We start from the raw sequence: 25194 nt of genomic DNA, 5'->3' as shown, positions 1-25194 counted from the left end.
TATAATCCACCGCACCCAGCCGTCAGAGGCAGTTTTGACCTCAGTCTGAAACAACAGCATTCCCTACAACGAAGAAGGAAGGGTGTGGGGAGGCACAGTTATGTTGAGTGGGGGGGCAAGGGGGGACAGGGGGGCACCTTAGGCAAGGGGGAGGTATGCTGTGTGCCTTCTCCACTGAGAAGAGACCCGGGGACTTCGGGTCATCCTCATCTTCCTGGTGCAGAGAGGAGACACCCTTAGAGTTGGAGGTTTCTTTTGGAGATCTCAATTCCCCTTATAAAATGGTCACTTCTACTTGTTTTCAATGCTTTTCTGAGTCTGCTGTTTCCCTCGGTAATCAACTCAAAATAACCCTTATGCCAAAGGGGCACGTTAGGGGTGGCACATTCTGGCCTGCTAGTCCTGTTTGGGGTGGCATGTTCTGAGCCCCATCACTCTTCTTGCAGAGAGGCCCCTAGAGTTATACTTATCACTCCGACCACCCCGCTATGTATTGCTTATTCATTCCCTGAGCCCTCCCTGCTAAAGAAAATTATTCTGGCACTCATTAAAACCGGTAAGGAAGACTCTTCCCAACAGGAGTCAGGACCATCGCAATGGACGAGAGAGGGGGTGAGATTCTGAGTACAGCAGACAGTGGGGATCGCAGCCAATGAGAAGGGTTGGGGCGGCGGGTGGAAAGTCGCTCAAGGTCCTGGGCTTCTTGCTGAATTGGCCCCACGAGATGCTTGCTGAAGACAGGCTGAGGACTGAGACATCAAACAAGGGATGAGGAACTCAATCAGAAGTGGAGGGAGATTAGGCTTCCAGGCTGGGGGATTCCTGCCAAACTGATTTTGCAGGATTCTCGCAGAAACTGGGCCAGGCAGGCCTGAGACTGGATGGGTTGGGAGGGTGATGGTGGAGACCTGGACAAAGGTCGAGGCCTAATTGAGAAGAGGGTTCAGAGGAGTCTGACCCAAAGGCCTGGCCCGGGGAGCACTGGTGGGACAGGGCTGTGTGTTGGAGTGCGGCCCCCAAGCCTGATGATGGATGGGATGGGGCAGAGGGGCCCTGGCGAGGATGGGTCTGGTATTGAGGCTTCATCTCTTTAGCCACAGCTCCCTTTTGAAGATTCTCCATCTCTAGTGCTCCCAGAAGCCAGCTGGGCCGGGCCGGGTGGGGGAGAGCTGCTGTCAGAGCGTCTGCCGGGCAGGTGCCTGAAGGCTGTTGAATGACCTCATGCAGCCATCGTCACAGGGCCGTGGGTCACACAGACCTCCCTTTCTCAGGCAGAACCCAGCGGGGTGATGTCAGACAGGACAGCCTCGTCCCCAGTGTCGCTTGTTCCTTGAGTCCCTTGAGTCTCTGCTCGAGAGCCCATCAAAGGGTCCTTTGGGACCGTCCCAGCAGTGCCAGGCTGTCTGGGCCGGGGGCTTGCTCTGCGTGGGGCTTGGCCCCCACAGTAAAGAGCACCCTTAGACAGTGGGGCCCGGTGGACGCTGAGCACAATGGCCTTGGGACGGCAGCTCGGGGACACAAGTTCACATCAAGGGTAACCTCATCTCAGGAACAAAGGTGCCCTTTAGGACGGGCCTGAGGCCGGCCCCCACTTCTGCTGTGAGGTTCTGTGGGGTGTCAAACCCAGGCCCATCCCCTCTCCTAACTTGGATTTCTCAGTCTGAACGATGACAGGTCTGACCAGCTGTGTGGCTTTGAGGCTCTGCTCCCTGGCACAGGCCTCCTTGGGGCCCTCACCCTGCCTGGTCATCCCGAGACCCTCTGTGCAGCCTCCAGGGATGTCGCGGCTCTGTGCAGATGTTATTTGGCTGGCAAATCCTGCTGCAATAAAAGCTCTGAAAAGCATGGGCCCCAGCAACCCCCACGGTCTCCGGGGCGATGAGGCAGGCCAACCCCCACAATCCACCACCACTCCTGCCGTGGACTTTCCCGTAAACATGGGGTGGGGCGTTAGATCCCGCTAATTGTGGAGATGTCCGTTATTAAAATAATGAGATACTCCTTTTTCCCACTGGGATAAAAAGATAAAAAGGAAGCGTGAGCCCCATGTTGGTAAGAAGTCAAGGACACAGGCTTCTTATGCAGCTAGTAGGGGTGAAAATTGGGAAATTGCCAAAAAAATCTCAAGAGCCCTAAACATGACCCCACTCTTTGAGCCAAGACTCCATTTCCAGGAAGTATGTGCCAGTTGTGTGCAATAGAGCCCTTACAATGTTATTTAGAAATAAATAAAATGTTAGAAAGATCAGGAGAGGAGGCCAGGTGCAGTGGCTCATGCCTGTAATTCCAGCACTTTGGGAGGCTGAGGTGGATGGGTCACCTGAGGTCAGAAGTTCAGGACATGGTGAAACCTTGTATCTACTAAAATGGTGTGGGCCGGGAGCCTGTAATCCCAGCACTTTGGGAGGCCAAGGAGGGCAGATCACGAGGTCAGGAGATCGAGACCATCCTGGCTAACATGATGAAACCCCATCTCTACTAAAAATAGAAAAAAATAACCAGGCATGGTGGTGGGTGCCTGTAGTCAAAGCTACTTGGTAGGCTGAGGCAGGGACATGAACCTGGGAGGCAGAGCTTGCAGTAAGCCGAGATCCCATCACTCCACTCCGGCCTGGGCGACAGAGCGAGACTCCATCTCAAAAAAAAAACAAACAAAAACTGGATGCGGTGTCGGATGCCTGTAATCCCAGCTACTCAGAAGGCTGAGGCACCAGAGTCTCTTGAACCTGGGAGGCAAAGGTTGCAGTGAGCTGAGATCACATAACTGCACTCCAACCTGGGAAACAGAGAGACTTTGTCTTAAAAAAAAAAGAAAGAAAGAAAGATCAGGAGAGGGGTAGAGAGATAAAATTCTTATCTATCCATTTTGTGTAGCCCTTAAAGTTGCATGTTTTGATATTTAATTAACTGAGGAAATGTACAAGACGTTTTAAAGCAAATATGTAGGATATGAAATTGTGTCTGTGGGCTGGATGTAGTGGCTCACACCTGTAATCCCAGCACTTTGGGAGGCCGAGGCAGGCAGATTGCTTGAGCCCAGGAGTTCGAGACCAGCCTGGTCAACATAGTGAGACCCCATCTCTACAAAAATATGAAAAATTAGCTGCGTGTGGTACTATGTGCCTTTAGTCCCAGTTACTTGGGAGGCTGAGGCAGGAGGATTGCTTGAGCCCAGGAGGTGGGGGCTGCAGTGAGCTGTGTTTGCACCACTGCATGCAGGCTGGGTGACAGAGTGAGACCCTGTCTCAAAAAAAAAAGAAAGAAAGAAAGATTGTGTAAGCACACTGAACCCCTTCCATTTGTAGGTACACCTATACAAAAGGCAGCCAACAAAAAGCGGGTGATAGATTAGAAATGATTTTGATTTCATTTACACTTTTTTATAAAGATTTCTATAACTTTTAATAAGAAACATCTATTACTTTTTTTTTGAGACAGAGTCTCTCTTTGTTGCCCAGGCTGGAGTGCAGTGGTACAATCTTGGCTTACTGCAACCTCTGCCTCCTGGGTTCAAGCGATTCTCCTGCCTCAGCCTCCCAAATAGCTGGGATTACAGGTGCCCACCACAACGCCTGTCTAATTTTTGTATTTTTAATAGACACGGGGTTTCGCCATGTTGGTCAGGCTGGTCTTGAACTCCTGACCTCAGGTGATCTACCCACCTCGGCCTTCCAAAGTGCTGGAATTACAGGCATGAGCCACCTCGCCCTGCCCTATTATGTTTATGGCCGTATTTTTCTTTTTTAATTTATAAACAAGAAATGTTTTCTATGCACTCACACACGTAACCCAGTCACCATCTCTCAGAGCTCAGAGTTACTGCTGTGTCCTCAGAAAGGAGCCGCCATGAAATCTATGTGACCCCAAGGGCTTTGCAGGCAGGAGATGGGATAAGTTCCTTCATTGCACACACACTTTTCAGCCCCTACCGTGTGCTAGCCTGTACGTCTTGTTTGTGGGATACACGAGTTGGCCGCAGCCTTTACCTTCGTGGGAGTGGCAGGTGAGAGATGGAGATGCAGCCATGCAACTAGCAGGGGTGTATGAGCGCAGTGCCAGCCCATCGCATAGGATAGCAGTTCAGGCTGGGTGTGTGAGCACGGTGCCAGCCCATCGCGAGGGTCGGCGGGTCAGGCTGGGTGTATGAGCGCAGTGCCAGCCCATCGCAGGGGGTAGCAGTTCAGGCTGGGTGTGTGAGCGCGGTGCCAGCCCATCGCATAGGATAGCAGTTCAGGCTGGGTGTGTGAGCACGGTGCCAGCCCATCGCGAGGGTCGGCGGGTCAGGCTGGGTGTATGAGCGCAGTGCCAGCCCATTGCAGGGGGTAGCAGTTCAGGCTGGGTGTGTGAGCGCGGTGCCAGCCCATCGCATAGGATAGCAGTTCAGGCTGGGTGTGTGAGCACGGTGCCAGCCCATCGCGAGGGTCGGCGGGTCAGGCTGGGTGTATGAGCGCAGTGCCAGCCCATCGCAGGGGGTAACAGTTCAGGCTGGGTGTGTGAGCGCGGTGCCAGCCCATTGCGAGGGTCAGCGGGTCAGGCTGGGTGCTTGAGGGCAGTGCCAGCCCATGGCAGGGGGTGGCGGGTCAGGCTGGGTGCTTGAGCGCAGTGCCAGCCCATGGCAGGGGGCGGCGGGTCAGGCTGGGTGCTTGAGCCTAGTGCCAGCCCATCGCAGGGGGCGGCGGGTCAGGCTGGGTGTGTGAGCGTGGTGCCAGCCCATCGCAGGGGGCGGCGGGTCAGGCTGGGTGTGTGAGCGCGGTGCCAGCCAATGGCAGGGGGCAGCGGGTCAGGCTGGGTGTGTGAGCACGGTGCCAGCCCATCGTAGGGGGCGGCAGGTCAGGCTGAGGCTCAGGGAGGCCCCAGGAGGTGCAAGTGCCCCAGGTTCTGAAGGATGGGAAGGTGGGCAGAGAGAGCTGACATTCACTGCGCCCCCCATGCATGAGAAGGGTTGCACTAATGCAACTAACATTTATATACAACAACTCACAAAGCACTTTTCTGATGCTTTATTACCTCTGCTTAATTTTATTAATTTCACCCAGTGACCTGACAAGGTAGAATTCGTATTAGCTCACTCTTAGGTGGAAAAAATAAAATAAAAAAGAAAACCAAAGACTTGGGGCAGTTTGAGGTTGTATTAGAAGAGACCAGAGTGCCAGGGATGTTGGGGGCACTTGGTACTGGATGACCTTGTTATGTTGATGGTAGTGGCTATTGACATGGGTGGCTGGGCAGAGCTGACAGCTAGAGAAACTGAGGCACAAGAAGCCACAGAGATTGAGTAAATTAGTGACAGGGTGGGGCCAGTGTTTGAGCCTTGTGCCCAGCTCCCACCGAACACACCTGTTCTTCACCCCATACCCTGAGGAGCAGGCCCACTTCCCAGCTGAAGTTTTCTCTTCCCACCTCTCAGTTTAGAGCCCTGCCTGCCAAGTCCTCCTCCCCAAGGCTGGCTCCCACCCAGGTTGCAGCCCCAGCTGTCTCTGCAGATGGGCCCAGCCATTGCCCTCAACATGCAGGTAGTCAATCCTACATCCTAGCCAGGGACTTGAAACCCCTTCAAACACCCCCTCCTCGGAGAAGAATCTTCCACCTGCCCCCCAGGTTCCTCAAGACCCTATGCCTCCTCCTGTGGGAGCAGTTGTGCACAGCAGCCATTTCCCTGTTTATTTCCTGCCTCCATCCCACAACTGGGCTGTGAGCCCCTGGGGGCGGGCACTGGGATCTGGGTACCCACTGCCCGGCACTAACTCCAGTGCAGAGAGGATGCTCAGGGACGCTTGAAGGGTGGAGACCGAGTGCACGTCTGTGCATGGATCTGCTCCCTCTTCTGTGTTTCCACACAGGCCCCTGCAATGTGGGAAATAACTCTAATCATTTCTCTCTTGGGAATTTGTCAACAGGTTCCTCCATCTGGCACCCGGCATGTCGACAAGCAGCCAGAACTGAAGACAGAAACAAGGTTGGTGGCATTTACTGGTGTCTCTGATGTACTCTTCACTGCTCCTGCACAATCTTTGTACCATTAAGAGGACACTGACCAGGTTCTACAGGCTTGTTGTCCAGTCCCACAGGCTGCAGGATGGGGGCAACGAGGCTTAGGAGGTAGGGAGGGTAAACAGGTAGACAGGTGAGCAATAATACAAGGGGAACAAGGGCATCTTTGTTTTCTGTTGATATCACAGAATACCACAGGCTAGGTAATCTATTTAAAAATAAGTTGATTCGGCTCATGGTTCTGGAGGTGGGGAAATCCAGGAGCGTGGTGCAGCATCTGGTGAGAGCTGTCCTGTGGCAGGAGGGGGAGACAGGGCCAGAGCTCGTGAACAAAGAGGAAAAAGGGGGTCAAACTCCCAAGATAACTAACCCACTCCCACAGTAATGGCATCAATCCATTCAGGAAGGCAGAGCCCTCATGAACAGTCACTTCCCAAAGGCCTCACCTCCAACACCGTCACAAGGGACACCAAGTTTCCAACACACGAATTTTGGAGTGCACACAGCAAAGAGGCATCTAAGAGCCTTTGTGGACTGTCCTGCTGACCTTTTCGCTCACTTGATGAACTCCAATGGCCGTGAAAATTGGAGGACAACTACAGTGTTGGGGGCCCCAAACAGTCTCCAAGACCACCCTCACGTCTGTGAACCCCGAAAATCCGAGACAGGTCTCAGTTAATTTAGAAAGTTTATTTTGCCAAGGTTGAGGATGTGCACCCGTGACACAGCCTCAGGAGGTCCTGACGACATGCGTCCAAGGTGGTCAGAGCACAGTTTGGTTTTATACATTTTAGGGAGACATGAGACGTCAATCAACATATGTAAGATGAACATTGGTTCAGTCTGAAAAGGCGGGACAGCTCGAAGCAAAGGCAGGATGACTCAAAGCATGGAGGGGCTTCCAGGTCCTAGGTAGATAGGAGACAAGTGATTGCATTCTTCGGAGTTCTGAAAGGAGGAATCAGATCTGCATTTATCTCAGTGAGCAGAGGAGTGACTTTGAATAGAATGGGAGGCAGGTTGGCCCCAAGCAGTTCCCAGCTGGACTTTTCCCTTTAGCTTAGTGATTTGGGGCAGGCCCCCTCTGGCTGGTGGTCTGGGACCTGAGGGTGTTCTATGGCCCCATCTGACTGGTGGTCCAGGACCTGAGGACACCCCTAAGGCCCACAGGTCAGGCCATGTCCTCATCCTGCTCCTGCTGTGGATCTCAGCAACCCCTGGCCTCCCATTTCCTCCCGAATGTGGGCTGTCCTGGAGGCCTCATCCAGTCCACCAAGCAGGCTACCTTGGGGGTCCTGAGTGACTCTGATGTCCTATAGCGGCAGGTGTGGGCTCTTGTTTGAGCAGCTGTGCCTGCAGGGAACAGAGTGGGGCATTCAGAGTGTCTGATGGGGTTCAGGACAGCGTTCGCACGGAGGTCCGTCTGAGTGAAGCTGCAGGATGCCCAGCATCCGGACTCCTCCTGAAAGGGCAGTTCCCCTGCTGGCCAGCAGAGCAGGCAGGGCTGGAGGCCTGCACAGGGGCAAGCAGGGGCCCTGGCTTCCCACCTGTGTCCCTGATGCTCTCCCAGCGGCTCTGCTTTGGGCAGGGGAGGGGCCCCAGGGGAAATCTACCGTTTTCTGCCTTCCACGGTGGCAGAAGTCATGCGATGAAATCCCGCCGTGAGCTTGGCCAGGATGGCAACAGCTAGCTGGCACATTGTGAATTTCGTCGTCCTCTCAAATGGTGGCTGCAGTCCATGATTCATTCTATAAGCTACCCCAAGGCTGCCCTGGGTCTCAGAGGTGAGCAAGGCAGCAGCCCTTCCCTCAGCAAGCCACCGTGTGTGACTCTGAAGTGACCACAGGGCCGACACCATTTGTGAGATCCTTCCATGCCCACGGAAGCCCTGTGGAAGGGACCTGAGCGAGGGAGCCTCTCATGCCGAGGCCACCAGACCACACTGTGGCTTACACGTGTGCATGGGGACACCACCCTATCTCCTGATGATGCGGCTGCGATGAGTGGAGGAACACCAGGGTCTTCGTCTCAAGTTGAATTAGAAAAAACAACGCAGACACACGTGGAGTAGTTTTAAGGAGTGGAGAGTTTAATAGGCAAGAAAGAAGGAAGAAGTTCCCTGGTACAGAGAAAGAGGCAGGGGGGCCCCAAAGCCAAGAGAAGGAACCCCAAGTGGGGTGGACACCAGCCAGGTATAGATAGAGGCTCAGCAGGGCTCAGGGGTTGGTCTGACCAGGCATGTCATTCACGTAGCCATGGAAGAGCTGGCCCTCCCACCATAACCTTTTAATACGCAAATGGAGGGCGCCATGCTGTTCTACATACGTGGGGATATGTGAGGGCGGCCCCACTGCCAGGAACATGTGGGGCAAGGGCAAGAAGGCCGCAGGAATCGCCATGTGTGGGTGGACCCGGTTTCTAGTGGCCTGCCTTTGCATATCGAAGGATGCCAGCCTGGCTCTAAGAACTGCTTTGAAAACGAAAACTTCCCAAGGACTCCTTTTCCTTTCTATCTGCCTAAAATAATTTCTTTCTTTTTTTTTTTTTTTTCTTTTTCAGACGGAGTCTTGCTCTGTCACCAGGCTGGAGTGCAGTGGCGCAATCTTGGCTCACTGCAACCTCTGCCTCCCGGGTTCAAGTGATTCTTCAGCCTCAGCCTCCCGAGTAGCTGGGACTACAGCCATGTGCCACCACGCCCAGCTAATTTTTTTTTTTTTTTTTTTTTTAAATAGAGACGGGGTTTCATTATGTTGGCCAGGATGGTCTCGATTTCTTGATCTCGTGATCCACCCACCTCGGCCTCCCAAAGTGCTGGGATTACAGGCGTGAGTCACCGTGCCCGGCCCTTAAAATAATTGTTTAATAACTCCTACCACACTGAGACTGACCAGGGCTGGAAAAGGGAGCTCCGCGACCACAACCAGGTCCCCTCAAGGGCGGGTGGGGGGCGGCTGGCTCCAGCTCCCAGGTCTGGCCCCTGCTGTGGAACTGGCCATGGGACCTGCAGGAGGCCTGACTCAGGCCAGGCGGCAGCAGCAGTTCCATCCCCCACACTGATGCCAGCCCATGCTGACCTCCGGGTCACTGGTCTAATGGGCGGGGGTCACTTAACCACCGATGCTGCCAGCAGACGAGGAAGGAGTCCTTGTGTTCGAGGGCCTGTTCAGGCGTCCTTGTTTCCTGGGCTGTGTTTGCAGTTGCTTTTGAAGCAGTTATTTTTAACAGAGGGCTAGTTGGCCTCTGCCAACACATGGAGGCGGCGCAGCCTGAGAGTGGCTGGCCTCTTAGCACCGAGTCCAGGGACTGGCATGGCTCCCAGCCTAATGGTTCTCGTACACATCTCAGTTCTCCTTGGAGCTGATTGTCCTGGAGGGCCTGGTGCTTCCTGGCCTGGGGGTGGGAGGGAGAGCCATCCTGCTCTGTGTTGTTCCGTCAGGTGCAAGTCAGTTAAGGAGAGTGTATACAGAAGGCAGGCGGGCCTGGACCACTCCTGGGGGCATCAACCTCACTTACTCTTGGAAACCCGACACCCAGGTGGAAGTGGCTTCTCCATGCTACCTGCTAGTCCAAGAGGAGAAATGACTCCCGGTCCTAACCCCTCTGTGCTGGCTCCTGCAGGGCTCCAGGACCCTCACAGGAGCCAGTCCATCCCTGCCTCAGGGTTGCTTTTCAGCAAGAGGCCGACCCCTGAGCCCCTTGCCCCAGGCAAGGTTGCAGTAGGGAGGAGAGAGCACTCACTGTTCTCCACAGCCTGGAAGGTGGCCCTGATCGCATGGCTGCCCCTTCTGCACCGTGGGGATGGGAGCTCTCCGAGGACGAGGACCTGTCCACAGAAAGAGGGAAACTGTAAATTACTGGAAGAGATTCATTCTGAGTCAAATATGAGTGACCCTGTCCCATGACACAGCCCTCGTGTGACCCTGAGAACAGGCCCCCAAGGTGTTTGGGGTACAGCTTGATTTTATACATGTCAGTAAGACATGAGACATCAATCAGAATACATGTAAGATTGACATTGGTTTGGTGCAGAAAGTGGGACAACTCAAAGCAGGGGCTTCCAGGTTATAGGCAGATTTTTAAACATTCTGATTGACCGTGCGCAGTGGCTCACACTTGTAATCCCAGCACCTTAGGAGGCTGAGGTGGGTGGATCCTTTGAGGTCAGGAGTTCAAGACTAGCCTGGCCAACATGGTGAAACCTGCTCTCTACCAAAAATACAAAACTTAGCCAGGCATGGTGGCACGTGCTTGTAATCTCATCTATTCAGGTCGCTGAGGCACAAGAATTGCTTGAGACGGGAGGCGGAGGTTGCAGTGAGTCGAGATTGTAGCATTGCACTCCAGCCTGGGCAACAGAGTGAGACCCTGTCTCAAAAAAATAAACATAAAATGTTCTGATTGGCAGTTGGTTGAAAGAGTTTCTATAGAAAGGAATGTCTCTTTGTGGAGTCTAAGGTTTCGTCATGCAGATGGAGCCTGCAGGTAGCAGGCTTCAGAGAGAATAAACTGTAAATGTTTCTCATCAGACTTAAGGTCTGTGTTGATGTTAAATGCTGGTGGGCTTTTCCTGAATTCCAAAGGGAGGCAGGCATAGTGAGGCCTGTCTGAACCCTGCTTCCCATCATGGCCAGATCTAGTCTTCTAGGTTAACTTTGGGGTGCCCTGGCCAACTGGATAGAGTCCACTGAGATGGCCGGGGAGCCCTAGCATTTAATTTTTGGTTTACAGACGGCAAGTCAGACGTCCCTGGCATCTGGCCAGAGTGCTCAGCAGATGTGAGAAGGATGTGGTCCTAGCTGCCCTGTCCCCAGTGCCCCCTGCCTCGGGCGTTTGATCATGTGGTCATTTGACACACAAGCCACGAAGCGTCTACTGTGTGCGCTCTGGGATTGGGCACTGAACAGAGAGGTGAATAAGACCTGAGGGGTCCCTGCCCCCAAGGAGCCCCCGTCTGGTGGGGGAGACAGACGTGGATGGGTAGGCTCGATGTGCAGGATGCTCAGAGGTGCTGTGACCGAGAGGGGCCCAGGCCTAGCTGGCGGTGGTCACAGGTGGCTTCCTGGAGCTGTGGCTGATGGCCCAGTCTGGTTCTGGCTCTGGGTGGTGTGTCTGAGAAGCCAGTGATCTTCAGGGAACTGAACGTGGGTTTCAGGACCCTGGAGTGGGAAGGGGGTGGCCCTGTGCCTGTGAGTGGCCCAAGGTAACCCCCAAGAACAATGAAGGTGGCCACAGGGACAGCTCAGCTCAGAGGGGTCCCTGCTCTGGCCAGGGGCTGAGTGACTTCAGTGGAGGAAGCCTGGACTGGCCAGGCTGGTCCCTTAGGCCGTGGGTTTCCAAGGTGGGTCTCCTTTGGAAAAGTTGAGAGTGAGGCCTCCCCCGTGCACAGAGGCCTCCATGATGGCTACTGTGGGTGGGAGCCCAGGAGAAAGCTGGAGACTGTGGGGGCCAGTGAGGTAGAAGGAAACAGGCTTCTTGAGACCAAACATGGGGCCGTTCCGGGTGAATGGGAGCAAGATGGTCCTGGCAATTCTCAGCAGTGGCCAAGGGTGGTAGAGCAAGGCTTGGCATTGGAGTTCTGCTCTGCCTCCTCCCAGCTGTGTGACCTGGTGCAAGTCACTAGCCCTCTCTGAGCCTCAGCCCCTCGGCTTTCACATGGAGATGAGAGGGGTCAGACCATGTGACCCTAATGACAGGCCCCCCCCAGTGGCTGTAGAAGGACAGCTGCCTCCCTGGGGCCAGGCACAGCCAGTGGGGATTGGAGCCAGGTGCCAGGTGAGCTCCCAGCCCTTCCACATCTGTGGGTCTGAACAAGGCATTTGTACTGGGGCCTGGGAGAACATAAGGATATTGAGTTCCATTGCCAAGCACCTTTGTGCGGTGGAGTGGGGTAGGGAGAAAGTCAGAAAGAGCTCCAGCCTCCTCCCACTGGGGAAAATCAGGCTTACTCAGCTCCCTTCTGACTACTCCGCACTCATCACAGAGCTGGAGACTGAGCCCAGGGAGGGGAATGAAGACAGTGACCTGGCTGCCCCACCCAGATTCCCTCAAACATGCAGAAAGCAAACCCGACCCCTGGCCCGGTGCTGAAACCAGCCAACACTCCCTCCCTCCCATTTGTACCAAGGCACAGTTGGAGGCTGTGAAACATTCCTCCGGAGCCTGGGAGACTTTCTTGCGCTGCTGTTGGTGTGCTCAGCTTAAGGGAATCTTTCTTCTGAAACACCCAATGTTCGTCTGCTTTGCAGAGAAGAGGGTTCTCTGTCAAGGTCATCTCCTGCGCCCACCTTGAACTGAAATAATAGTGGGGAGAATGTTTCAGTGCTAAGCACCTCACGTGCCTCAACCCTGATCTAATCCTCAGAAACGGAAAGCCTCTCAGGGAGGCGGTGCCGGGGGATGGAGAAGGACGCTGAGACTCGAAGGGTGTTTCAATGTATTCATATAAAATGTATGCAGCCGTCATTTTGGCCTGTAAAACATTCGACCTGGCCCAGGAACAGTGGGGACAGCAGATCCTATGTCACATACCTCAGAACTAGCTGTCCACTTTGCAAACAGCAGGTGGTGTTGGGCCATCCTGGGCATGACTGAGGACCCAACCCTTGCCAGCCTGCAGAAATCCATGGTCTCAGGGGGCAGGCAGATCCCAGAGTTGATGCCCACCTGGCATGTAGCCCCAGGGCTGAGGGAGGCCCAAGGAAGCCAGGCAGGCCTCCTAGAGGAGGAGGCGGCAGAGGCGGCAGCAGCTGCCAAGCTTAGGATATGAGGAGACACGGGGCATAGAGAGGAACTGGGCCGGTGGAACGGGGGCAAGTGCAGAGGTGGCGGACAGGTGGTGGAGTGTCATGCCCACTCCCTCCTCTCCTTCCTTTCTAGATGCAGAATCAAGTTTGCACTCAGGGTTGCCCGGGCGCCACCCACATGCCTCACAGTGTTGTCCTCCCACTACTGCATGTGGCCCCACGTCCCGCGCTGGTGTTGCCCATCCTTGTTGGTGTGCGCTGAGTGTAGGAGGCGCTGGTTGTCACCCACGCCAGCCGCCGCATGATGCCCAGCCTGGGGCATCTGGGGCTTCCCCGATAAAGGCACCTGGCCTGGGCGGCTTGCGCAGCAGAAATCCACCTTCCCACAGCTCTGGAGCCCAAAAGGCCAGGATCACAGAGTTAGCTGGGGTGTTTTCTCCCTCGTTGGCTCATAGACGCTGCCTGCGCCTCCAGGTGGCCTCCCTCTGTGTGTCTGTGTCCTGATCTCTGCTCGTAGAAACCCCAGGCATAACGGATTAGGGCCCATCCTAGTGACCTTTTAAAAACGCTGTCTCCAAACACAGCCACATTCTGAGGTCCTGGGGGTTAGGATGCAACCTACAAACGTTGACGCAGATCAGCCCATCCACAGTGGTGCCTCCCGGGCTGCAGGCACCGCTGCATGGGTGGGCCCCTGAGATGGGCAGGACAGAATTGTTGGGGGTGGCAAGAAAAGGGTCTGCTCAGAAAATGAGAGAGGAGGGAGCTGCAGTGGGGCTGTGGTCGGGGTGGGAAACCATTGATGCAGCAGAGGACGTGGGGGCCGTGGGGAGAGTGAGGGTCGAGCTCTTGGCTGCTGAGGGCTGGGGAGGCCTCTGTGGAGATGGGCTCCTTTTGGACAGGGTGAATAGGAGGTGTGGGGAAGGCCAGGCAGGTGGCCCAGGAGTGAGGGCTGAACCAGGAGAGGGGCGTGCAGCTCCAGTGAGAGCTGAACTGGGAGAGACCCCTTCCCTGCAGGTGGGGAGGGACAGCAGGTGCAGCCAGGGTTGTGGGGACCATAGAAGGAGCATGTCCACAGGGCTGGAAGGGGCCGAGGTGGGGGAAGAGGCAAAATAGTCATGAAAACCATCAGCCCAGGGGACACAGCAGGTGTAGTCTGGGAGGGAGGAGTGGACCAGGCAGCAGCAAGCATGCAAGGAGGACACAGGTCCCAGGGATGATGGCAGCAAAAAGGCCAGGACAAGCCCGCAGGTGCGGTGGAGAGAGTGGCTGCCAGGGGCCTCCGAAGGGCCATTTCTAAGTTGTGTGTCAGGTGGGAGCAGGTGCTCTTGGAGCTAAGACAGCCTTGGGGGGCTGTGGGAGGGTCAGAGGGCATGGAGGACAGAGCTGGGGGCCAAGCTAGAGAGGGTCTTTAGGGTGACCAAGATGGTCTCATGTTCCCAGGAACTGGGCCAGTGGACTAAGCTGCAGCGAGTTCCCATAATCCCGGTACAAAATGACGTCTCTGAGCATAACTGGAGTTTGCGGAACGGCTTGGCCTGTGTGTCACTCTGGTCCCATGTGGCCCACCGCATCTGTCTGATGCTAGCTTTTCAGTCATTCAGCCAAGCCTGTGGGTTTATTCTAAGAATTCCTTCAGTCCCAACTTTATTTGTTTATTTATCTGTTTATTTATTGAGATGGAGTCTCTCTCTGTCACCCAGACTGGAATACAGTGGCACGATCTCGGCTCACTGAGCTCCGCCTCCTGGGTTCAAGCGATTCTCCTGCCTCAGCCTCCTGAGTAGCTGGGATTACAAATGCTTGCTACCACACCCAGCTAATTTTTGTGTTTTTAGTAGAGACGGGGTTTCACCATGTTGGTCAGGCTGATCTCGAACTCCTGACCTCGTGATCTGCCCACCTCCGCCTCCTGAAGTGCTGGGATTGCAGGCGTGAGCCACTGCGCCCGACCCAGCCCCAACTTTAAAGAAACACCTCAGTGCACTGGCGTTGCTGCTGGAGTGGAACTCCCGACAGTCGCCTCTGGAGGCCCGGAATGTTGGTACCTGGCTTCAATCTCTTCCCCTCTCCTTTCTCAGGAAACCAGAACTTCCTCAGAGAGCATCATTTCTGTCCCAGCTTCCAGCACCTCAGGGTCTCCGAGCCGTGTGATTTATGTAAGTCGGGGCCTTTTTATGGGGACAGCAGTGGGAGGGTGGAAAGAGAAGGGGGGCCCGGTGGCCATGGCTGAGTCTGCCCCAAGAGAGTTCCCTGAGAGCTGTCATCTGGGGCCTGAGGTATGGCCATTGCTCTTGTCCCTGCTTCGGGGTAGAGGTCGGTACAGGCTTTATGAGTTTGACTGAAAACCTGAAACACAGAATGTTTGTTTGACCTGGCAATTCCCCTGGGAACCTCTCCCCAGCTATCTGGTGACAAGAGCCACATGGTGGTGTGTACACAGCTGCTGTTTATAGTGATGCAAACACGTCACATCAACGGCTGACAGTCAGGGCTTGCCAGGCACCCAGGCGGACCCTGCAGGTTTTGCAAACCACAGCCCAGATCTGTGTAAACCAGCACGCACATGCTCCCGACGCCTCCCTAAAAGAAGCACGCTGAGGGTGATGTAAATTATGTGATCCCGTTTAAAGAGAGAGAGACTGTGTGTGTATGTGTGTGTGTGCGCCTCACATGCTTCCATAAGCACACACAAATATAAAAATGATTGAAAACATTTTAACAAGTCATTACCAGAAATTTCCTCTGGGTGGTGGGATTCGAGATGGGAGATTATTGTTACTATTATTTGCTAATATTGCTTGTGTAAATACCAAAATTCCTTATCTAGGTGAAGACCCCCAGTGCCAGGTGAGGGATGGCTTATGCGGTGGTAACCAGGGGCCACCAGGACTGCTGCATAGGCTGCCCCTGCACCAGAACCCAGCACTGGAATGGCTGGTGACGTGGGACAAGCCCCTTCCCCCCTCCCCGTCCCCACCAGGCCAGGACCTGGGTTCTCTCTGCCTCAGCGGAGGCTGGATCCGCTGGGTTTCCAGGCTCTGGAAGTTTGAGACAATTTATTGGATCCACTCTCTGCCGTGCTTCTTTTCTGCCCTCCTCGCTCGTTGTGGTTGGACACAGGGTCCTTCCTGACCTTAATCCTGACAGTGTCCCTGAGGAGCGCACGAGTCCTCAGTTACCATGATGCACTGCTGGCCTGGAGGGTGAGTGGCACTGTGGCCCTTGGGACGTGCACTCCGAAACTTAGGTTGGCTGCGTGCCTTGGACGAGGTGCCACCCGCCTGGTGCCTCTGGGAGTGCCTCGGTAAGCCATGGAGACCCCCGGGTACCTTCGGTCCAGGGCTCACTGAGGCACTGCCTCGGTGACAGTGAGCACAGCGCCTGCCCAGAAGAAGGCTGTGGGAGATGCTTGCTGCCATTGCCATTACCATCATCTGTGTCGACGTCCCGGGGGCTTGAACAACGGAAATAAATTGTCTCAAAGTTCCAGAGCCTGGAAACCCAGGATCAAGGAGTCGGCAGGGTTGGTCTCCCCATCCCTGGCCCGCAGGTGGCCGTCCTCTCCTTGCGTCCTCATGGATCGTCTGTGTGCATCCGGGTCCTGATTTCTTCCCATGAGGACACCAGGCAGATTGGATTGGACCCACCTTAACGGCCTCATTTTAACTTGATGACCTCTCTTAAGGCCCTGCCTCCAAATGCAGTTACCTTCTGAGATCCTGTGGGTTAGGATTTTACCGACATGGGAATTCCGGGAGACACAGGTCAGCCCATAATACCATCATCATCCTCATGAATAATGGTATGACAGTTATCATGTGAATGAGATCATGTTTGTGTAGGGGCACAAAGTTGTGGTCTGTTTTCTCACCTGTTGAAAGGGTCACAGCTGACACTCCTATAACAAGAGACAAGTTCACAAGAGAAAATGTATTTAATCAAAGTTTTAGGTGACACAGGAGCCTTCAGAAATGAAGGTCCAAAGACCCAAGGAGGATTGTCGTTTTTAATTTTGGTTTAGAGACAAGGTCTCGCTCTCTCGCCCAGGCCGGAGTGCAATGGTGAGATCATGGCTCACGGCAGCCTCAACCTCCCTGGGCTCAGGCGATCCTCCCACCTCAGCCTTCTGAGTAGCTGGGACTACAGGCACGCACCATCACACCTGGCTAGTTTTTGAATTTTTTGTTGAGATGAGATATTTTTATGTTGCCCGGGCTGGTGTTGAACTCCTGGCCTCAAGCAATCCACCTGTCTCAGCCTCCCAAAGTGCTGGGATTACAGGTGTGAGTCACCATGCCTGGCCAACACTCTTCTTTTTTATTTTTTATTTTTTATTTTTTGAGATGGAGTTTCACTCTTGTTGCCTAGGCTGGAGTGCCATGGCTCAGTCTCAGCTCACTGCAACCTCCACTCCCTGGGTTCAGGCAATTCTCCTGCCTCAGCCTCTCAAGTAGCTAGGATTATAGGCGTGCGCCACCACACCCAGCTAATTTTGTATTTTTACTAGAGGTGGGGTTTCTCCATGTTGGTTAGGCTGGTCTCAAATTCCTGACCTCAGGTGATCCACTCGCTTCAGTCTCCCACAGTGCTGGGGTTACAGGCAGGAGCCACCGCGCCCGACCTATTTTTATGCTTAGATTGGATGATAACTGGACGGCCATGTAGAAATGTGACTGGACAAAAAGTGTGTGATCTGGTGGGAATAGACCGAGTGGGGAAACAGCAGGGCCGTCCGCTCAGATGCTTCTTGTCCTCTCTGGGGAGCCCTTCTTCCTCCAGGTATAGGGTGGGGGGTCTTAGGACCCACCCTCAGGCAAGCTAGGTCAGAGAACGTCTCCGTGGCCAGGTCGTGCACAGAGTGAGGGAAAGGTTAGACTCATGTTTCTAGGCTTCATGGCTGGCTTTGGGGAGGAGCTTCTAGTTTCTATGACCCGCCTTGGGGAAGAGGAACTCTGGTTTCTATGGCTGACTTCAGTGGGGGCGGGAAGGAAGAGGGTGAGAGACAGGAGGGCAGGAGGCGGTCAGAGAGACCCTGCTTCCGAGGCCTTCCATTCTTCCTTAGGTCACAGTCCTCAGCAAGCTGGGGCTCTGTACTTTGGGATATTGTTTTCTGAGCCTCAACATGTGCAAAGTACTCGGCATCTGGCCTGGTGCCTAGTAAGCGCTCATTCATGGTAGCTGTTGCTGTTGCTGTTGCTATTGCTGTTGCTGTTGTTGCTGTTGTTGTTGTTGTTGCTGGAACCTGCATGGCACATAATAACTGCTCATTAAATATGAGCTCTTTTTTTTTTTTTAACAAACTGGCATTTGCAAGGGGCGTGGGGTGGTAGTGACTGTGTGTGCATGCAGTAAGCAGTGACAGCAGCCTCTGTTGTCATGGTCCCACTTTCAAGGCCATGCAGCACTTTTTCAAGGCGGAGCTGGGCTTGGAGCCCACAGGTCTCCATGACTCCGAGGCTTGGTTTTTTCCAGGAGACCCCACTGCTCAGTGTTGTGAACAGCCGTGGTGGCTCCTTTCTTCTTGCATCAGGCAGCACATGGGCGAGCACAAGCTCCCTGTGGAGCCCTGGGCACCCAGCCGCAATCAGGCCGGATGGCATCCCAGTTCTGGGTAGGGGAAGGGGTTCCTGTCCACAGGAGAGATCGGGGCAGACCCAAGTGCAGGTTTCAGGTGGGACGCCTGCCAAGGGACGGGGCAGGATGTTGGTGGGTGAAGAATTTCTGCACCAGCGAGGCGTGCACTTAACCCAGGTTGACTGCAGCCTGGTGCACTGTGTCTCAGCTTTGATGGACTTCCTCCTTGGCCAAGTAGGTGTGCTTACAATTCCAGTTTTAAACAGAAGGCCTCGAATAAATTAATCCAGTCTCCCGGCCCTTAGTTTGACACAAGAGAGAATGCGTGGAGTGCCATGCTGCCTCCTCTTGGCCTCAGAGCTGTCCAGGGACCTGCCATCAGTGTGCCCACATTGCTGATGCCACTCTGAGATATGCGCTGACTTTGCAGCCTCTAAGTGGTGGAGCCATAATCCAAGGACGCATGCTCCCAATTCTGGCATGTGCTCCAAGTACCATGGTCAGCACCCAGCCTGGCTGCATCCCAGCCCTCCCAGGGGCCACACAGGCCAGAAGCCAGAGCAGCCCCGCTCTCTCTCCCACCTTGGGGTTGGTGCCACACGAGTGGGCAGTGCACACAGTCTGGCTCTTCACCGAGATGATGTGATCTGGTGGGCAAGCCCTCCTTATCCCAGGGTTCTGTCCCGCTTTTCTTTTCTTTTCTTTTTTTTTTTTGACGGAGTCTCCTCTGTCACCCAGGCTGGAGTGCAGTGGCACGATCTTGGCTCACTGCAACCTCTGCCTCCCAGGTTCAAGCAATTCTCCTGCCTCAGGCTCCCAAGTCACTGGGATTACAGGCACATGCCACCATGCCTGGCTAACTTTTGTATTTTTAGTAGAGGGGTCTCACCTTGTTGGCCAGGCTGGTCTCAAACTCCTCGCCTCGGGTGACCCACCTGCCTTGGCCTCCCAAAGTGCTGAGAGTACAGGTGTGAGCCACCGCACCTGGCCTGCCCTGCTTTTCATCTCACCTCTGCTGGTGTCTGTCATCAACCTACTGTGTGCCTGGCCCCCGCTTTGTGCTGAGCACTCCCATGGTCTCAGAAAGGGGCCGTTCCATGCCCCCATCGTGGTGCTTTGCAGGTTGCAGTTGCCCAGCCCGGCCTGCTGTGGGTGGTTGTCAAATGCAGCATCCCCTTCCTTCACCGTCAGGAAGAGACCAGCTCCCCCGCCATTCACGTGCATAGGAATGGACCAGAATCCACCAAGTGACTGCATCTCCTCCACGGACCGTGAGGGCTTGGTGGGCAGGGGCTGGGCCTCGTTCATCTTAGTTTCCAGGATAAAACGTGCACACATGGTAGACCCTCCATAAACCATGCAGCTTTTGGACATCACCTATTTCACTGCTCTTTTCTTTATTCCAAAGGCAATCTGCATTTATTTTAAAAAACGGAAAAAAAAAATAGTAATCAGCACACCAGAGGAAATTAAAGCATTTACATCCTGCCAGCCACAGTGGCCCTGCCGGTGCTTCTGAGGCACCCTTCAGGTCTCGCTTCTGTGTGTGTGTAATTTTTATAACATGGGGTCACACTGAACATGTTATTTTGTAACCTTTACTTCAACATGTCAGTAGTGCAGAGGATAAAAGCAGCGTTCTTCCATTCTGTGTTATCATTGACTGGGTTATATGGTAATGATACTGTCGTAGGTGGCCATATGAGTGTGTATTATGCTGGGTGGAGTGTGGGAGGGAAGAAAGCAAAGAGGAAAAACCCTTTACACACGCTCCAGAGGCCTTCCGCCAATTAGAGAGTGCCGTCTGTTGTCATGGCAACCACCCAAGGACTTGGCATGGAGAGAAGTGGATCTGCAAGCCTACTTAGCAACCTGTCTAGGGGGTCGGGCAGGGGCTGTTGGCATCCTGCAGGCTGCCCTCTCTGACCCCGGCTGTCAGGGCCGGGTGGTTCAGGGAAGCCTGAGGAAGGCTGGGAACTAACCCAGGGCAAGGTGGCCCCCTATGCTGTGGGGCTGGACAGGTGAATGCTGTGATCATCACTGCTGGGAGGGGACGGAGGTGGGGAAGGGAGGATGCAACACACACCTCTCCAGACATCTGGCTGAGAATTCACCTGACTTCTGCAAATGCTTGATTGGCTTTCGTTCAATTCACAAGCCTGCTGTCAAGCTCACAGCCAGGCAAGGGAGTCAGTAATGAATCCTAGACCTCCAGGACCCACAGTCTTGGGGGAATACAGGATGACTCAACAGATGAAGATCAACACTAACTCGGGGCAGGGGGGCCTCCACTGAGTCTGGAAGGAACAGAGGTGGAGCTCAGGGAAGATGTGTGGGAAGATGTGCACCTGCACATCCCAGAGAGGGAACAGCAGGTGCAAAGCCCCCAGGCTGTGGGTGACTGGGAGCTGTAAGGACTTGAGTGCCAAGTGGCATGGATAAGTGGGTGAACAAGCACCAGAGTTCCAATTTCCTGGAAGGCAGAGGGGAACTGCTGAAAATTCTACAGGTTCAGATCTACAAATGACTAGCTCGGGATTGGATCTCAGGTCTTTTGAACCCTGCGCCAGGCTCCAAAGGGGCAGCCACAGGTCTGAGACATCAGAACTTCATTCTCTTCATGCACATCGCAAATGACAGGGTTCACCCCCAGACCCAACATCTCAGGAGAACCTCAAGCCTGGTGATCAGGGAAGACGTCGTGGAGGAGGTGGGCTGGGGGCTAACAGAGCCGGAAGAATACAGGAAAGCTGGAGTGGGGGGCTGAACCTGGCACAGTTGGGGACATGGGGAAGAGACAGCTTAGGGTGAAGCTGCCAGGAACAGGAAGGCCAAGTTTGGGGGCCACAATGAGGACTGGCATTGTCCAGCCGAGGAGGGGCTCCCGGAAGGTTTGAGCTGAGAACACTGGGATGCATCTGGGCCTGAGAGGCGTTCGCCTGGCAGTGAGGCCTGGAAAGGGGAGAGCTGTGGTGGGGAGCATGGGCTCAGGAGTCAGACAGCCAGGGTCACATCCTGCCCTACACCCTCCTGGCTCTGTGATTCTGGGCAAGTTACCCAACCTCTCTGGGCTCTGGCTTCTACATTGTGAAAAGGAGCTTCTGTGAGCACCCCTTCTTGGCATCATTGTGCTTTGTGAGCAGATGACGGAGGGCTCAGCTCAGTGCATGTCTTGGGGAGAGAGCTCATTGTGTCCAGAGGAGGCTGAGGCCGAATTGAGAAGCAGCAACAGCGATCTCTACCAGACTCACCTGTGGCTAGAAAATGCCCCAGGCAGCTCCTGGAGAGCCCAGAGCCAGGGAGAAGGGGACACGCAGGGGCAAGAGTGTGTGCACAGTGCACAGTGGGGTACTGCAGAGGAAGGCTGGGCAGAATCAGAGCAGAGAGCAGCACGCACCAGCTAGACCTGCCTGAGCAGACACAGGGGTTCTCCCCGCGTTCCACATTCATTCAGCAAGGGCAGGAGCGCCTCTGCGGGCCAGGATGGGCCAGGGGTAGACAAGACAGAAGGGCCCCCGACCCTGCTGAGGGGGTGTCCCAGCTGGCCTGTCAGATGCCAGGTGCTTTGCTGCCGGAGTACATGTGAATGTGTGTGAGTGCATGTGGGCATGGGGGGTGGTGAATGTGAACTTGCTTGGTGGCGGTGGGGTGATTGTGTGCAAGTACGTGTGGGCAGGTGTGTCTGCACGTTTGTGGGTGAGTCTGGGTGTGCAGGTGTATGTGCCAGTGTGGGGGGTGTGCTGGATGTGTGTGAGTGAGCCGTGGGCCTGGGGAGTGATTGCATGTGTGAACACGTGTCAGTGTGTGGGTGTGGACACATGTATGCTAGTATGTGGGAGTGGGCCAGGATGTGAGGGGGTGTCTATACCTCCACAGTCTCAGACAGACACATTCTCTGTGTGGGGGTATGTATGCATATGTGTGTAGTGCATGTGTGTGCCTGCATGTGTATGCATGCATGTGTGTGTGCATGTGTGTGCACATGTATATGTAGGTATATATCATTGCCCTTTGTATCCATGGGTTCCACATCTGCAGAGTCAACCAACCTCAGATTGAAAATATTCTTAAAAAACAATAAAAATAGCAAACAACAATAAAAATTAATACAAATAAAATAATATAAAAATAATACAGTATTTTATTTATACGAATAAAAGAATACAGCATAGCATTGTGTTAGGCATTACAAATCACCAACAGATGATTTTAAGCAAATGGGAGGATGTGCACAGGCCACATGCAAATACCACGTAATTTTATTTAACAACCTGAGCATTTGAGGATTTGGGGATTTGAGAAGGGTCCCAGGACCAATCTCACATGAATAGTAAGGGATGCGTATGTGTTTGCCTATGTGTGTGTTTGTGTGTGTGTTTGCATGTGTCTGTGTGTGTGTTTGTACGTGTGCATGCATGTACAAAATGTTTAAGCCATGAACTGAGTCTGCCAGACCCCATGCCAGGCACATCACAGGCGTGGCCTCCTTGACCCCAGAGCCTTCGTATATGATCATCTCCCTCACTTTGTACAGAAGGAAACTGAGGCTTAGAGAAGACACTTCCACAAGGCCTACTGGCTCTTTCGTGGCTGGGCCTCAGGACCCAAGCCCGCCTGCTCTGGAGTTCTCTGTGCTTTTGATCCTGTCCCCATTTCACCTATACCAGGAGCTGGGGGTGAGCTCAGACTCTGCCCCAAGTGCTGTGACCCCAGCACCCTCCTCACGGCTGCTGGAACAGCCACTGCCCTCTGGTTTTGGGGGCACTGTCCTGTGGGATGCATCTGGCTTTGGGGGTGCTGCCTTCTGGGATGTGGGTCTGACTGTCCCCTCCCCAATTCTCTTTCCCCCCTCAGGCCAAGCTTGGTGGTGAGATCCTGGACTACAGAGACTTGGCAGCCCTTCCTAAAAATAAGGCCATCTATGACATCGACCGCCCCGACATGATCTCCTACTCACCTTACATCAGCCACTCTACAGGGGATAGGCAGAGCTATGGCGAGGTATGTACCCTGCCCGCATGGCCCTGGACACCTGTGCCCCCAAGTGCTGCCCTGCAGGACAGGCGTCATCCCTAGAGTGTGTCCCATGGGGCCAGAGCCACTTCCATCTTCACCACTCACCCACATGCTCAGCCTCTTCATGCCCATCAGAGAGCCACTTGCATGTCCTAGTTCAGTAATGCCCAAGGCACTGTGGCCCCAAAGCTGCTGTTGCTGAAGAAGTGAGCCTGGAATGCCTCCTTAACTGGAGCAGAAAGTAGGAAGCATGCTGATTTGTAGCAAAGATGACAGCAACTCAGTGAAAATCTCCTAATTTTCTGAAGTATTAGATTATTTTCATAAAGCATGAGATGCATTTTCTCTGTAGAAGACTCTTGGCTCTTGCCACTCTCACTGCCACGGTTCTGCCCCATGCTCCTCTGCCCCGTGAATTCATGAGCCAATGTGACCGACCTGGTTGAACCGCAGATTTTTTATTTCCTGGCACGCCTGTGGACAGCGTTCCTTACTCCTCAGAGGTTTCTTATTTAGAGCTGCTCTGTCCATTTCCTGTGGAATGCATTGTTGGTTTTTGCTTTTCCTCTTGTGGTTCTGAGGTTTCAACATGACCGTGGCTGCCTGGAGTAGGAGGAGGCTTTGCCAGGCTGTTGGCCCGAGTGCTTGTGCTTTTGACATGTGTGCCGCCAGGCATGGGGCTCCCCAGGATGGGGAAGCTCAGTCCTCTCAAACACGTTTCCCTTGGGCCTTCTCGTTTTGAGACTTCAACAAGGGCTTCTAGGGAAGCAAGAGCTGAGACTCCAGGGCAGCACGTTTGATGTGGATGGTGTGAGGCGAGAAAGTCATGGCTACTGGGTGCACCTGCCGAGCTCAAGGGCTGTGCAGGGAGGGTGAGAAGAGCTCAGGGCTGGCAGGTGCCCTCCTAACTTGCTTCTGTCCCTGGGGATCACGGAATTTGAGGATGTGGGTGACAAGCCCCACTGACAATGAGAGGGACCAGTGAGGGGAGCTGAGGGAGGGCATCCCGACCCGCACCCACCCACCTGCACCCACCTACCAGCCACATACCTGCACCCACCTGCACCCACCCACCCACCTACCTGCACCCCCCTGCACCCACCCACCACCCACCCACCTACCACCCACCTACCTGTACCCACCTATATCACCCATCCACCTACCACCTACCCACCTACATGCACCTACCTGTACCCACCTGCACCCACCCACCACCCACCTACCACCCTCCCACCCACTTGCACCCACCTACCACCACCTGCCACCCACCTACCACACACCTACACCCACCTACCACCACCTACCACCCGCCTACCTGTACCCACCTACCACTCACCACCCACCCACCCACCTGCACTCATCTACCACCACCTACCACCCACCTACCTGTGCCCACCTATACCCACCTACCACCACCTACCACCCACCTACCACACACCTACACCCACCTACCACCCACCTTCCTGTACCCATCTACCACTCACCACCCACCCACACACCTCCACCCACCTGCCACCACCTACCACCCACCTACACCCACCTACCACCACCTACCACACACCTACACCCACCTACCACCACCTACCACGCACCTTCCTGTACCCACCTACCACTCACCACTCACCCACACACCTCCACCCACCTACCACCACGTACCACCCACCTACCTGTGCCCACCTACACCCACCTACCTGCACTCACCTGCACCCACCCACTGCACCCACCTGTACCCACCTACCCTGCCCAGGCTGGGTGTGGGCTTTATGGTCCAACATCTGGTCTGCACCTGGACCAGGCACTGGAAGACAGTCCGTGAGGACTCGCAACTTGGCCATAGGGTTGAGACCCAAATCCAGTCCCTTCTTCC

At 54.5% G+C, this 25194-nt stretch overlaps 1 protein-coding gene across 29 annotated transcripts in view; it reads left to right on the top strand.

The window, feature by feature from the left end:
- ABLIM2 (actin binding LIM protein family member 2) overlaps positions 1-25194 on the top strand; it is a 193940-nt gene that overhangs the window by 99603 nt on the left and 69143 nt on the right. For all 29 annotated transcript variants that reach the window (XR_004055365.1, XM_010370010.2, XM_010370017.2 and 26 more), the window contains exons 8-10: positions 5898-5956; positions 14816-14893; positions 23166-23312. Coding sequence is in view for 28 of the 29 variants with exons in the window: in XM_010370010.2 (XP_010368312.1) it covers positions 5898-5956; positions 14816-14893; positions 23166-23312 (284 nt within the window). In the remaining variant the exon portion in view is untranslated. The remainder of the gene's footprint in view (positions 1-5897; positions 5957-14815; positions 14894-23165; positions 23313-25194) is intronic.

The sequence above is a fragment of the Rhinopithecus roxellana genome, chromosome 2 (genome assembly GCF_007565055.1).
Source record: "Rhinopithecus roxellana isolate Shanxi Qingling chromosome 2, ASM756505v1, whole genome shotgun sequence".
NCBI classification, from domain to species: Eukaryota; Metazoa; Chordata; class Mammalia; order Primates; family Cercopithecidae; genus Rhinopithecus; species Rhinopithecus roxellana.
The sequence above is the reverse complement of the archived record's forward strand: the minus strand, read 5'-3'. Positions and strand labels throughout refer to the sequence as shown.